We start from the raw sequence: 15,982 nt of genomic DNA on the forward strand, positions 1-15,982 counted from the left end.
TTTTTTTTTTTTTTTGGTTTTTTTGAGACAGGGTCTCACTATACAGTTCAGACTAGCCTTCAGCTCACTTTTTGTAGCCCAGGTTGGTCTCGAACTTGCAATGATTCTCCTTTCTCAGTGTCCCAAGTGCTGGGATTATATGTGTGCACCACCATGCTGGGTGAGACTTTAGCCTTTTAGTTATGCATCCATGAGAGGATAACAGGAATGTTGGAAAATTGGGGCCATATCAGACCTGCTCCACCTAATGGTGGCATTTCTGGGACAGGTAGTCATTGATGTGGTAGCCATGAAGGGTTAAGCACTAGTGGGTTTCTCTGCCTGCAGGCCCCTTGCCTACAGTACACTGGCTGATCTCGTGCACCATGTTCGCCAGCACTTGCCCCTCAGCGACCTGTCCCTTGCTGTCCAGCTGTTTGCCAAGAACATCGATGATGAGTCACTGCCCAGCAGCATCCAGACCATGTCCTGCAAGCTTCTGCTGAATTTAGTGGACTGCATCCGCTCCAAGAGTGAGCAGGAGAGCGGCAATGGAAGGGATGTCCTCATGCGGATGCTGGAGGTATTGATAGATGGAGCATCTGTCTTGTGCTCTTTATCTTGCTTGTTGTTAAACTTAGGAGTGTTTTCTGGCAGGTGTATCAGGTGGCCCACTTGCCCAGCATAGATGTAGAAGTTAGACCGCTTGGGTTCAAATCCCAGCTTGCTTTTGCACTAGCCATATGCTTAGGCACGTTGCTTTTCTTTTTGTTTCTTCATCTTTTTACTGTGCTAACCATAGCATCTGTCTCATAGGGTTGCTGGGAGAGTGAAGTAAAGCTGTGTGTAAGAATTCTTCCTGTATTTCTGGAAGAGTTTGGGGGCCTAGCAGCCACATAGTAGCTCAGGCATGCCCATTTCCATGCCCATGGATGCTCAACAGAGGGATAAGGGATGATTCCCAAGGCCATTGGGCAGTGATGTGGCCCTGGAGGGATGAGTCTGGTGAACCTGGATCACATCCAGTCCCTGCTTGTCAAACCAATCACTCATTTCTGAGCCAGACTTTCCCCTTGGCAAGTGGAAATAGAGGAAAATCCTGGCAATTTTTCATTTAACAGCTGACACAGGAAGTACTCAGAAATTAGCAGTCACTCTTTGTGAAGGGAAAACCAGAATGACATCAGCAACTGGTCTTCATGGTATTTTATTCTTCTATCTGGAATAATTGTTTTTTCATTCTGTCTTTTCCCTGACTTTTCTTACCATTAGGTTTTTGTTCTCAAATTCCACACCATTGCTCGGTACCAGCTCTCTGCCATTTTTAAGAAGTGCAAGCCTCAGTCTGAACTCGGAGCAGTGGAAGCAGCTCTACCGGGGGTGCCCTCTGCCCCTGCTGCCCCTGGTCCTGCACCATCGCCGGCCCCTGTTCCTACCCCTGTCCCACCTCCACCCCCACCCCCTACGCCAGCCACCCCTGTGACTCCAGCCCCTGTGCCTCCTTTTGAGAAGCAAGGAGAAAAGGATAAGGAGGACAAGCAGACATTCCAGGTCACAGATTGCCGAAGCTTGGTAAAAACTTTGGTCTGTGGTGTCAAGACAATCACTTGGGGCATCACATCCTGTAAAGCGCCTGGTGGTAATTCTGCTCTTAATTTAAGAACTGAAATTTTAGTAAGAATGAGTGTTAGTCACTTTAACTTATATGCTGTCTCCTTTTTTCCAGAAGCTCAGTTCATACCCAACAAACAGTTACAACCCAAAGAGACTCAGATTTACATAAAACTTGTAAAGTATGCAATGCAGGCCTTGGATATTTATCAGGTAAGGAAGTGCTTTGGAACTAGATTGTTGAGTGTGGAAGATGGCTTTTAGAATTAGGGGGTAGAAGTGGGGAAATGGGTCTTGGGGTCTATGACTAGGTGGTCAAAGGTATTTGTGCAACTTAACATTGAACATTGAATTCTTGGTGGTAATTCTTTTGATTCTACAAGTATATTTTGTGGGGAGGTGCTTCAAATGGAGTGCAGTAGAAACATAGGAGTTAGGTTTATTTACTATTTCTATTGTGAACACAAAATCTTTTTTCCGCTTTTTCTTCTCCAAATTAAATGTTAGACATTTTAAGGAGAGGGCAGGGCTGGTGAGATGGCTCAGTGGTCTAAAGCACCTACTTACAACAAGCTTAGCAAAGCACAGGGACCGCGGTTCAATCCCCCAGCACCACATGCTAGCCAGCCCCGCCCCCTGGTGGGCTGAGCTGGCGCCACACACGCACATACACACAAATAATTTTTTTAAAAAATTTAAAAAAAGGAGAGGACATTTATTATCTAATTTAGTCAATGTTTTTAAAGTATATGTCTGATAATTTTGTAATGGAATGTATTCATGGCTGGGGAAATAGCTCAGTAGAATAAGCGCTTGCCTGGCAAGCACAGGGTCCTGAGTTAAATCTACAGTACCACCAAAAAAAAAAAAAGGAATGTATTCAGAGGTCAGTTGTAATACTTCTCTCCTACATTAGGTCCAGATAGCAGGAAATGGACAAACATACATTCGAGTAGCGAACTGCCAAACTGTTAGAATGAAGGAAGAGAAGGAGGTATTGGAACACTTCGCTGGTGTTTTCACCATGATGAATCCCTTAACATTTAAGGAAATCTTTCAAACTACAGTCCCTTATATGGTGGAAAGAATCTCAAAAAATTATGCTCTTCAGGTACAAAACTCCTTTCTTACATTCTTTTTTTGAGGGGTGGTGGTGAGGTCTTTATTTTTTAAAGAGAATACAAAATTGTAATACAAATTAAAATAGTGCAGAATTTCATTAAACAAAGTGATAGGAATTTGACAATGTTTGTGGTATATATAATGTTATCTTTAAATTAGTTGTTTAGGTTACAAGATATAAAGTGTGCCAAATGTGAGGGAAAAGTTATAAGAAATTAAGAAAAAAATTTAAGCCTTGACTGCTCCTTTCAATAGACCAGCAGAAATCAGCAGTACAATTATCCAAGTTAATCCTGCATGTATACATATCTTTTCCCTTCTTTTGTCCTTTTCCTCATTCTGGTTTTTCCTTCTCATGACAGATTGTTTCTGTTTCACAGTATCAGATTGTACTTTGTACCTATTGTACCTTTCAGAATTTATTTACTCATTTAGGTTCTTAACACTGGCGAGACAATATGATGTGTGGGTCTTATTATTTCACTTACCCATACAGTCTCTAGTTGTGTCCACTTACCTATAAAAGCCTCTTTCTTACGTTCTTTAAACATTCACTTTAAAATTTTTTGCTGATCTGTTGAACACTTTGTGTTTCATTAATTTTGAAAATAATGTGACTTAAGGATATGCTTATATAGTCAAGTAATCCATAATATTTGGCAAAATGGTTTTCAGAACATTCATATGCATTGGACCAGTTCTTTTGATTCATGGAAATTAAATGTATGTTAAATGCAAGCTGTTGGTATTTGATGGGGAGAGTGAAAGAGATCAGGTGCTGGAAGTGAACTGGTGGCTGAAGGCTCAGCAAGGTCTTTCTTAATTGTTTTCTTTTGGTGGATAATTAATTTCTTGGCATGTCTAATACAGACTTGAATTTTTTGAGGGGGAAGTTTATTTTGTTTGAAAACTGCCGTAGGGAAGGTATTACTTTTATCCTATGCATTTCTTGTTTTGACAGATTGTTGCCAATTCTTTTTTGGCAAATCCTACTACCTCTGCTCTGTTTGCTACCATCCTGGTGGAATATCTTCTGGATCGCCTGCCAGAAATGGGCTCCAATGTGGAGCTTTCTAACTTGTACCTCAAGCTGTTTAAGTTAGTCTTTGGATCAGTCTCCCTCTTTGCAGCTGAAAATGAGCAAATGCTCAAGGTAACACTCTTTGAGATCTAATTAGCACTTGTAGTCAGTGTCATTTTGTTGTTGTTATTGTTTTTCCTTTAATATTTTTAGTTTTGAACAGAAACTTGTGATATTATATGTATGTATAGATTGCTGTTTGAGTTAGACTTACAACCAGAGAGTGGCCCATGTTTCTGAGTAAGCTCAATTTGTTTATCTGATGACAATGTGAAAAATTTTGAATTCTTGAACAAGTATGCCTTTAGTCCCCCCCCCCCCACTCGAGCTTCTATTTTTGGATTATGCATGTTATGCAAAGTAACACAGAAATAAAAAATGTCTTTGTGAAACTTTATTCCAGTTTCCTGGAATAGTTACTACACCAGTAATCTTCCACCGTTAGCAAGTCTTGCTTTCTTCAGTTCTCCATGCAACATAGAAATAGTATGTTTGAAGGCTATTTATTTTACCATGTAAATAAAAAATTGTTACTGGTTTGTGTAAGGTCATAATAGGGATTTGTCTCATGTAACCCTATATAATTGGATTTTATTTTTGGAAATGTTAAATGCTATCCATAGTGACATCATCACCCACTGAAAGCAGAAGACAGAACCCACTTTAAGCACTTATGACAAAAATTTTTTGTTCATGTAGAAAGTTTACTATTCTCACCGGTTGTGTGTACAGAGGAATGTTTTCCATAGGAGAAGTTTTGAAGATGTAAGCAAATAAATGGCAGGTGATGTGAAATACAGTTATCTAGTTTTAGGTGATTGTTTTCTTGTTTAATTTACCCTATGGTACTGGTGATTGAATCCATGGCCTTTGCAATGAACTCTGTCCCTAACCCTTTTGATTTGTGCTTAAATTACTGAGTTACCCAGACTAGGCTTGAACTTCCTATCATCCTGCTTTATCCTTGCAGAGTGCTAGAATTATAGGCATATGTGTGCCACCAAGACCAGTCAGTTTCTTTTGTGGTTTTCCAGTTCATAGTAATTAATTACCAACATCCTTATCGTTAGTGTTATGTAAAAATGTGAAGAATTCAGTTTGCTTTAAAGATAGAAAATACTTCAATTGTAATCTGCTTAAGCCTAATTCATTACATTTAAGTGTTCCAATTTTTGCCATTGTTAAAAACAACTGTGTAGGGCTGGAGAGATGGCTCAGTGGTCTAAAGCACCTACTTGAAACAAGCTTGGCAAAGCACAGGGACCGCGGTTCGATCCTCCAGCACCACATGCCAGCCAGCCCTGCCCCCTGGTGGGCTGAGCTGGCCACCCACACACACACACACACACACACACACACACAATAAATAAATGTAATAAATAAAAATAGAATAAATAAATATTAAAAAAAAAAGAAAACAAAAGCCAATGTAAAAAGACAGAGTAAAACAACTACAACACCCTGAAAAAAAATAAAAAATAAAAAAAAAACAACTGTGTAGACCAACAACCAAAAAGTCAGAATCAAAGCCAACAGGACAAAGCTGGTATTGGAATATTATTCAAGGAACAAAATTGATAAAACTCTTTCTTAAGAGAATAGTTTGTATATATGTCTATATCTACCTATTTTTTAAAAATGTATATTTAGTACAGGGTCTCATTACACAGATGGGACACAGTGAGTCTCATGTTTTTAGCCACCCAAGTGCTGGGATTACAGGTGTGTACCACCACACCCAGTCTCAGTCTGAGTGCACCCTGCATCAGGGGCCAGCATGGCACACTGGGGATTGAACCCCAGTCCCTGTGCCTATCTTTTTTTTTTTTTTGTGGAACCAGGGATTGAACTCAGGCCTTTGCGCTTGCCAGGGAAGCGCTTATTCTACTGAGCTATCTGGCTGGCCCTACCAGTTGGTTTATATTATAAATAAACCATGTTATATATATTCAGTTTGAAACTATATCATTGACATTTACAGTTCACTGAAATACAAAAATTTCATGTTAAATTTTGCGTGTCACATGTTAAGATTAGAAGTAGAAAATAATCTGGCGTAAAACATTTATAGTTATAAAAGCTAGTTAAGTATTGATCATGTGAACATGTTCTTAAATTTAGTCTTCTGAAACCCTGTGTGTTTTGAGACTCATATTTTGTGTATGTCCAATGTAATTGGTAGGGACATTTAGGTTTCCTTAGGTTACTTTCACATTTAGAGTATTGCAGGAAGCAGAGATCTTTGATCTGTGTGACTCCTGAGGTGACTACATTCATGAGAAATGCAAAGTGGGGAGACTCAAGTTTCTACTTCAAGTATCATCTTCCAGTGTCATTTAACTACAGAATGACATAGGAACCAACAAAATGTTTCTTTCATAATCACGTGGTGGAACTCAACATATTACTTTAAGAGAAATTAATTGGAGTCAAAGGTTGGAAATTATTTTTTTTTAGGAGTAAACTCAGTATTGCCTCTTATTGTTGTTGGGTTGCAGTGATGTTAGACTGCAGTCTTTTTCCTCAGTTCAGTCTGCTAATCAACCTTTTTTCCACTATAGCCTCATCTGCACAAGATTGTGAACAGCTCCATGGAGCTTGCACAGACTGCCAAGGAACCCTACAACTACTTCTTGCTGCTTCGAGCCCTGTTCCGTTCTATTGGTGGAGGTAGCCATGATCTCTTGTATCAGGAATTTTTACCTCTCCTCCCTAACCTCCTCCAAGGTTAGAGCAGTGGCTTTGTTTCCTAGTTGGATGTGTGTGTGTGTGTGTGTGTGTATTGCTGCCTTGATTGCTGCTGCTTATCTGTGAGGGTCATCATGAGGTGGGGTGGGATGTGTGTGTAAGCCTCCCTTCTCCTCTTTGAAGGAGGTGGGGCTTAGAAGGGAGTCCTGTTAGGAGTGGGCTGTGTCCTTCCTAATGAGGGTCAAGTGGGATTTGGAAGATTTTAGTTACGATATGACTTGGTTGCATTTTTGTAGCATTTGGCAAGAAGGTCTTTCTAGAAAGAGTACAGTTTCTAGAAGGAAAAGACAAGCTATAAAACTAATTTAAAGTTAGTTTATGGGCCCAGGGAGATGGCTTAGTAGAAAAAGCTTGAAGGGCCTGAGTTCAATCCCTGGTTCTGCCCAAAATAAATAAATAAATAAAATTAGTTTATAATTTTTAGTTTATAATTTGCATAACTAGGACCCTAGAATTCTTGTATTTAGGAATGTTCTCAAGATACACAGGTAAAAGGGATCTTAGGTCCATTGAATGTTTATGGAGGATGAAAACACTGTCAAGGGTTTTTTAAATTTTCTTCATAAGGTGAACTCTTGGGTAAGCATTGGATTTTTTTCCTCATTTTTCTTGCAAATTCCTTGAAAAGAAGTATATACAACTTAGTATAACTAAGAGGCACCTGGGACATATTTGACTATGTAGGATAAAAATAGTTGCTAATCACCTCAGATGGGCCTTAATTAGGTCCCTTGTTCATATTTAGCTCCATCTCAAGTTGTGCTCCTCTTTCCTTACATTTTTTCTTAGTTGATTTCTTTCTGGAACACTTTTTACTCTGCATCTCTGAGCTTCTGTCTTCCTAGTTTATTAAATTAGCCAGTGCTCTACTGGGATCTTCGATTTGTCTTCACTGCCTTCTTGGAGTTCTGAACTTGTTCTGTTTCTCTGTGAACTTCTCTTCTGAGTTGTCTTCCCATGGTTACACTAGTGCTGCACAGAATGTGCAGAATGGTGCTACCATGAAATGCCTTTCTCTTGGTCTTTAGAAGGCCTCAGAAGGGACCTTCTATTTGACAATGCTCCTGAAGGGTGGGAGATTCATTTTGTAGGAAGGTGGCTTTTCTATATTTATAGTGAACAAAACTAAAATTAAGCAAAGTACTTACTTTAGAGCACTGATGATGAACACGTCAGACTACAGTATATGTCTTTAAATTGGACTTATTAATAGTGCTTATTCACTTTTTTAAAGATACTGGCTTATTTATTTTTTAGAAACTGCATTATAAAACTGCATGGTGGGGGTGCTGGTGAGATGGCTCAGTGGTCTAAAGCACCTACTTAGAACAAGCTAAGCCAAGCAAAGCACAGGGACCGCGGTTCAATCCCCCAGCACCACATGCCAGCCAGCCCCGCCCCCTGGTGGGCTGAGCTGGCCAGACACACACACACAAAATAAATAAATAAAATTATTTTTTAAAAAAAACCAAAACTGCATGATGGGGCCAGTGTGATAGCTCAGTGGAAAAAGCGCTTCCCTGGCAAGCGCAAGGGCCTGAGTTCAATCCTTGGTTCTGCAAAACAAAACCAAACAAACAAAAAAGCTGCATGGTTTTTGAGATACTGCGTTATAGAAACATAATTTATAACAATTACATATGCTGGGCCAGGGAGATTACTCAGTGTAGTAAGTACTTGCTTGGCAAACGCAAGGTCCTGAATTTGATCCCTGGTACCACCAAAAAAAATTTTACATATACTTATAGGCCTGCTCTTGGCACTGCAAGAGGGCTCATGAATGTTAACTTCAGATTATAGTGCAGATTTAAAACTAATAGAGTAAAAAAAAAAAAAAATAAATAAATAAATAAATAAAATAAAACAAAACTAATAGAGTGTATGGTCACAAGAATTCTTGATGAGGGGCCAGAGAGATGGCTCAGTGAAATAAGCACTTCCCTGGCAAATGCAAGGACCTGAGTTCAATCCTCAGTTCTGCAAAAAAAAAAAAAAATTCTGGATGATATGTAGCAAAAAGTGGACCAGTAAATGTTTTATTGCTAGCTGTGGTGTACATCTTGTAAATGTTCCTCCTCTCTGACAGTCTGAAACCTTATTCTCAGGTCTGAACATGTTGCAGAGTGGCCTACACAAGCAGCACATGAAGGACCTTTTTGTGGAGCTGTGTCTCACAGTACCTGTGAGGCTGAGCTCCCTCTTGCCGTATCTACCCATGTTAATGGATCCCTTGGTATCTGCCCTCAATGGGTCTCAAACTTTGGTCAGCCAGGGCTTGAGGACCCTGGAGTTATGTGTGGACAACCTGCAGCCTGATTTCCTCTATGACCATATCCAGCCTGTGCGTGCGGAGCTCATGCAGGTAGGTCTGCCTTCACCTCAGCACGAGAGCAGAAGTACTGCCCCACAGGTCTAGTCTCTAGGAGGATTCAGCCATCACTGGGCTTTCCTCAGACAGGCTGTCTGAAAAATGGAGTGCTGTGGCTTCTTGCTTGCTTCTGATGTACTAAAAGATGTACAGAAATATTGCAGGTATTGAATGGATTCTTTTGCCTTTTTCTGAGAGCTTTCACAAGTGTTACATTCTGTTACCCAAAGGTTATAGTGTACTCCTTTACCTCTATAGCATAGATTCTTCTTTGCCTTTTTTTTGAGAGCTTTCACAAGTGTTACATTCTCAGTAAGCTGATGAGTTGTGAAGGCAAAGGTTATGGGTGCTGCCTCTCTCTGGTTGTTCCCAGCAGGAAATCTGTCCACACGGACCTTCAATTGCATAATAAAGGGATGCAGACTTTTAAAGGGAAGTTTGGGTGTCTGCCCTGTCCTGCCCTAAGAAAAAAGAATTCCATGAAGGAGATTGTTTTAAAGATTTTTGAATTTTTTTATTTATTAAAGTTCATATTAAGTCTCTTATACTTTCCTTGTTGTGCTGCTGTTACAATTTGTGATGTGTTTAGTGACAAACATTTGAATTATCTGCTGTTTACTCCTCTACCCCTGTAGCATAGAGCATTTGAGCTTAGATGAGATCATGGTACTAGCCTTACCTGATAGAGGTTCAGTAATAAGGACAGGGTTCTTAGGACATACTGGATTGGAGGCTGCATCTTGGACTTGCAGTTAAGATTGGGAGACTTGGGCTGGCCAGATAGCTCAGCGGATTAAAGTACCTGCTTAGGGTTAGGCAGAGTATAGAAGCTAGGGTTTGATCCTGGCGTGCCGTGCCAGCCCCGCTCCTGGGGCACACTGAGACATCAATTAAAACTGGGCATGGTGGCACGCACTTGTAATCCCAGCACTTGGGAGGCTGAAAACAGGAGAATGAGACCCTGATGGGGAGAGGAAAGACCTTACTGTGGCTCCTGATTTGAAAGCAGGAGTGTTGGTTATAATAGGCCAAGTTTGGTCTTGACTCAAGTACAGCATGTATGAGCAGAATATGAAGAGAAGAGGCAGAGGGTGGGTCCTGATACCTAAGGACAAGGTCAGTGCTGCTTCTTGCCATACTACGAGGCAGATAACCCTGCGGGGGGGTGGGGGCAAGGTCACGCTGCATTTTTTGAGGCACATTAAAGCCTACCCTATGCCTATGGACAAGTGGCAGAGTGTTGGGTCTTTCCTCACCTTTGCTTTGTGTAGAGAAATGCAGCAATTTTATTTTGACCATTGGTGGACTTAGCATTTGTTGGTTTTACAGATGCCGATTTAAGAAAATACACTCACAGCATGAATTGTAGTCATTTTTACAATATAGAAAATTTAGGTGAAATGAACATGGGGATATTTCCTGAGGTTTTGGTGCCATTGAGTATGTTCTTTAAGTGCAGCCTAAAACTGAGCTAGTCTCTGTAGTTTCGTGACTGAGATACCTCACCCTCAAACCCCAGAGTGGGAATACCAGTGAGTTGCTCTTCTGTGTGTCCTGTGCACTGTGTACCTGGTTATATATTGCTTCACAGGTTGGCTCTTGAGCCCTGCTGTGTACATTGTGCTACCCTTGTATGCAGCTGCGTGAAAGCACATTTACATACATGTTTTTTTGGTGAAGATTGAAATTCTTGGAGGAAGACATACCCAGCTAATAATATCAGTTTCCCTCGAAACAACAGTGGGATACAGAGGTCGGAGGAAGAACTTTTACCATGTAATGTTTTATGAGGTAGAATTCTGAATCCTCAGCCAGGTGAACCTGTTACTAGGAAGAGCTTCACAAAAGTGTGTTGGTTTTAGGCTTTATGGCGCACTTTACGAAATCCTGCAGATAGCATCTCTCATGTGGCCTACCGAGTACTTGGCAAATTTGGTGGCAGTAACAGGAAGATGTTAAAAGAATCTCAGAAGTTACACTATGTTGTGACTGAAGTTCAAGGCCCCAGCATTACTGTGGAATTCTCTGATTGCAAAGCATCTCTTCAGCTCCCAATGGAGAAGGTAAAGTGGCAAGTCTTTGGGGAGCTTTGTAAAGGTATTGTGTTTTCTTTATAAGAAAGTTTTAATTTCTGTTTAAAATAGGTAAATAAGACTTGTTTTGGAGGGAAGGGAATTGTCAGCTTGGATAAGAACAAAGTTATGCGATGATCTCTTATTGTTGTGAGGGCAGCAGAGGACCTGTTGCCCTGGAAACTTGAGAACCTTGAATAGTTTTCTATCTTTCTAGATGATCATTCTTGAATTCTTGGTCTTTTGCTCCCACCCATCAGATTTTATTGGTACATTTTAGATATACATAGTGATCACATTTATAGTAGATAATTTGTACCTGTAAATGATAAAAATTTTTCCCCATTCGCCTCTCCTCACGCTCTTCATCCCCTCTAATTACAGAAGATTTGTTGCCATTTTTTTTTTTCTTTTCTTTCTGTCTTTGTGGGAGGGAGAGATTGTAAAAGATATGTTTCCATTTTTTCCTTTTCTTTCTCTTTTGTTAACTTACTCTTTCTCCTCCCCTTTGTTCCTCTCCCCATTTCTTGGTCTGTTTTGATCCCAGTGGGCTTTATGTCTAGTGTCACTAAGAATCCAAGTTGATTCTGCCCTTGTCTGTGAACATGGTCATTCCAGTACCTAGTTTTCTCCATTCTCTTTCCAAACATAGCTTATGCTGTCTGTGTCCTAGCTCTTACGTGTGTGTAGTTAAAGCTGTTAAGGGGCTTACCTGTTTGCTTTTGTGATTATGCCTCCTTTGTCTCCCTGAACAATCTAACTGATAAGAATTGGGAAATAAATATGTTTGTCTTTACATAGTTATGTAGATTTTTTGAAGAAAAAATGTAAACATTTTGTTCCTTTAAAAAGGAAGGGAATTTAGTAAAAGCTTATGCTATCTTTTAGGTTTGAATTTAAATACAGGAGAGTCTATGAACTTTCATGTAGACTCTTCAAGTGTGTCGGTGACATAGACTATAATACAGCAAATGTGATTACCACAAGAGTCCTGAGCCCGTTTCTGTAATCCCCCTTTGGCTATGGAGACATGAAGTTATTCAACATCCTTTTACATTTCCATTTGGTGAACATTTGTTGGGATAGCAGCCCACTGCAAAAGAAAACAAAAATTAAGATTTTTTTGGGAGCTGCCAGTGCTTTAAGAGAAAACTTTTTCAGAATCTAATTTTGGTGCAAGTTTCTATGGGTTTTTTGTTGTTGCAGGCCATTGAAACTGCTCTGGACTGCCTGAAAAGTGCCAACACAGAGCCCTACTACCGGAGGCAGGCATGGGAGGTAATCAAGTGCTTTCTGGTGGCCATGATGAGCCTCGAGGACAATAAGCATGCACTCTACCAGCTTCTCGCGCACCCCAAGTACGTGCTCATCTCCTTCTCTGTGACTGGCTATGCCTTCCTGCAGGAATAAGGTCAAGGGGGCCTCCTAGGTTTCTCAGTGTCAGGAGCATGTTCGTTCAAGTCAGAGAGACATGTACTACTTAGCTTTGGTCTCTAGAAAAAATAGAGCAGGACTTAGGAAAATAGAAAGAGCAGGACTTAGATGGTAAGAATTGTACTTGTTGCCTCCCATGAAGTTGTAAGCTTCGAGTAATCAAGGGTCATGTCCTTCCTGCCTTCTTTTGCTCACCATTGTATTTATAGCTCCTGCCATATGCAAAGCATTTGTTAAGACATTCTGCTATTCCAGTTTATAGAGATTTTTCTCTAAATACTTGTATGAGACAGTTTCAAATCAAATCGGAAGTACAGTTTCAACAAATAATACACTGCATATATCTAAATACTTGTTTTGATATTTGTATATATAATGGTCTTTTGAGATTACGTGTATAATGTATTGTCCTACTGTGTTGTAAGTTTTAGGGACAGATTTTTCCCATATATCTTCCCATTTCTTTTCTTTTTGTTTTCTTTCTTTTTTTTTTCAGAACTGGGATTGAACTCAGGCCCTTGCGCTTGCCAGGGAAGTGCTCATTGCACTGAGCCATCTCCCCAGCCCCTGGAAAGTTTTATTTTTTATTTTTATTTATTTTTTATTATTTATTTATTTATTTATTTATTTTGGTGGAACCAGGGATTGAACTCAGGCCCTTGCACTTGCCAGGCAAGCGCTTACTCTACTGAGCCATCTCCCCAGCCCCGAAAGTTTTAAAGAGAATGAGAAGTAGAACAGTTTGGTTGATGTCCCAGGGATGTGAGAGAACAATGGCTAAAGAGCTTTCCAGAGCTAATAAAAAATTAAACACTAGAATACATATTCGAGATCTTCAGGGATTTGAAAGCAGGATAAATAAAAAGAAATCTGTATTTTTATGCTGTTATAGTAAAACAACTAAAAGTCACAGGGAAAATCTTGTAAACTGGGAGAATAAAATGATCTTGAAGTAAATGCTGGCTTGGTAGCTTTGAAAGTTGCTGGATGGCAGATCACGTTTCATACTGGAAGAGAACACCTGCTAACCGTGAGTCATAGATCTGGTAGAATATATGACCCACAAACAAGGACGAAAGAAAGATGTTTTCAGATAAAAGCAAAAGCCTGCTCCCAGCAGATCTGCAGTAAAAGACATTCTAAAAATGAGTTTCATTCAGACCAAAGGGACATTCCTTTTGTATGATTTCAGTATGGAAGAAATAATGAAAAGCAAAGTAACAATGTGAAATAAAATGTAAATTGGATATGATCAGAGTAACAGGAGCATTTATAGACTTAAAAATCACAATAGCTTCAGGGCCAGCCAAGTAGCTCAGTGGATTAAAGCACATGCAAGCAGGACCAGGGGCCAGGGTTGAATTCCCAGGCTTGTTGTGCCGGCCCCGCCCCCTGGGCATGCTGAGATGACATTTGAGACTGGGCATGGTGGTGTGCATCTATAATCCCAGCTCTTAGGAGGCTGTAAACGGGTGGATCACTAGAAGTCCAATGTAGTAGTGAGACCCTGAACACCCTGTAGACTCTTCCCTAAAGAACCAAAAAAAAAAAAAAAAAAAAAGCCTTGAAATAATATGCTTGTTTATTATTTTGTAAACAACGTGTGGCTGATCTATGACACAGTAGAAAATACTACCCAGCAGTAAGAAGACAACTGTTACTGAGTGTAACAACATACAGTGTGCTCAGTAAAGGAAGTCAAATCCAAGACCATATATTGGAAGAGATTCCACTTGAATCTTCTAGAAAAGCCAAAAAGAAGGCCAAGAACACATCATTATTATTTGGGAACAGAAATAGAGATTGATAGGGTGATTGTTTAAAATTGGATCTTGGGGTGTTCACAGCTGCCCCCATGCTGTAGTCACTAACACCAGCGCTGCCACTTGCCAAGTTCCAGCCAAAGGAGAAGGGAGTAAGGAGATCCCTCTACCATGGCTTGTACCAAGCTGACTGACTCTAAATCCATTGCTGGTAAAGCGCCCAGGAAACAACTGGTTACAAAAGTCCCTTGAAAGTGAGCATATTCTACTGGAGGGGTGAAGAAACCTCACTATTACAGACCTAAGACTTTGGCGTACTGTGGTATTAGATGTTATCAGAAGTCCACTGAACTTTTGATTTACAAACTTCCTTTCCAGCATCTAGTTATTGCCCAAGACCTTAAAACAACTGCTTCCAGAGCAGTTTCCAGTGCTTTGCAGGAAGCAAGTAGGCCTACCTGGTTGGCCTGTTTGAAGATGCCAACTGGTGTGCCATCCATGCCAAACGTGTTAACAATTACATCAGAAGATACCCAGCTAGCGCACCAAATGTGTGGAGAACAAGCTTAAGAGTCCACCATGGTGGAGATATTTCATTCTTGAAAACTTTTTCTCTTCTCCATTATTGGTACTTCTCAGTGTTAGATTTTTTTTTTTTTTTTTTAAACACGGGATCAAAAGGTAACTAAGTACATGATTGCAAGTGGAAAATAGGGGACGAAAATCATGTATTGGCAGTTTTCCATTTTCAATTGTATTAATATTTTTGCAGGGTTGTAAGGCATTAACACAAATCGAAATGTTTCAGTGAACAAGTTTCAGCACTTCAGCTTTATAACAATTACAAATAAATCATTTAATTTTTCTTGGCATTTTTTTTTTAGACAAGGTTTCACTATGAAGTTCAGGCTGGCCTTGTACTACACTTTTGTAGCCCTCCAGGCTGATATGGAACTTACAGTGATCCTCCTGTCTCAACCTCTTGAGTGCTGGGATTACAGTCTTGCGCCACCACACCCAGTTCTGGGCCACACGGTGTGCTCAGGAAATAATTTTAATATTGACAGAAACTAAATGGTGTTTGTAGAATTTTTATCATATAGTGAATTCCATCCAGTCACTATACTTTCTGAGTTGTCTTATATGCTAGTACATGTTTTTAATGTCTTTCTGTGCTGTTTCTCTAAGTTTGCAATTAAAATACATTAAGGTGTAAAAAAAAAAATGGATCTTGGTGATGGCTTGCACAGCTATATATATTTACTGAAATTTACTGCACCACGTAATTAAAATGAATTAATTCTGTATCATATGAATCATGTCTCAATAAAGCTTGTTTTAAATAGTAGAAAAATGTTGAGCTAAGTATTTGAGTCAAAAATGTAACAAGGTGGCTGGCCAGATAGCTCAGCCAATTAAAGCAACCTGCTTAGGCAGATGCAGGGACTGGGTTTGATCCCTGGCAGGTTTGATCACCATGTGCCATGCTGGCCCCGCCACCGGGGTGAGACAGCAACAGACTGGGCATGGTGGCGTGTGCCTATCATCCCAGTGCTTGGGAGGCTGAAAACAGGATCTCTGAGTCCATTCTGTGTAGTGAGACCCTGTAGGCCCTGTGCTAAATACATAAAAGTTAAAAAAGTAACAAGAAGAAAATAGAAGAAATGAACGAAGAAAGAAAGAAAACAAACATGCATGGGGCTGGTGAGATGGCTCAGTGGTCTAAAACACCTCCTTAGAACAAGCTAAGCTAAGCAAAAGCAGAGACCGCGGTTCAATCCCCAGCACCACATGCCAGCCAGCC

At 40.1% G+C, this 15,982-nt stretch overlaps 1 protein-coding gene across 1 annotated transcript in view; it reads left to right on the forward strand.

Annotated features, from left to right (window-relative positions):
- The window catches only part of Trrap (transformation/transcription domain associated protein), a 161,216-nt gene that overhangs the window by 62,410 nt on the left and 82,824 nt on the right, over positions 1-15,982 (forward strand). The window contains exons 14-22 of the mRNA XM_023713378.1: positions 328-562; positions 1,252-1,618; positions 1,706-1,803; positions 2,507-2,701; positions 3,674-3,865; positions 6,355-6,520; positions 8,647-8,903; positions 10,772-10,972; positions 12,188-12,339. Coding sequence (XP_023569146.1) covers positions 328-562; positions 1,252-1,618; positions 1,706-1,803; positions 2,507-2,701; positions 3,674-3,865; positions 6,355-6,520; positions 8,647-8,903; positions 10,772-10,972; positions 12,188-12,339 — 1,863 coding nt within the window. The remainder of the gene's footprint in view (positions 1-327; positions 563-1,251; positions 1,619-1,705; positions 1,804-2,506; positions 2,702-3,673; positions 3,866-6,354; positions 6,521-8,646; positions 8,904-10,771; positions 10,973-12,187; positions 12,340-15,982) is intronic.

This window comes from Octodon degus, unplaced genomic scaffold (assembly GCF_000260255.1).
Source record: "Octodon degus isolate 3935 unplaced genomic scaffold, OctDeg1.0 scaffold00031, whole genome shotgun sequence".
NCBI lineage: Eukaryota > Metazoa > Chordata > Mammalia > Rodentia > Octodontidae > Octodon > Octodon degus.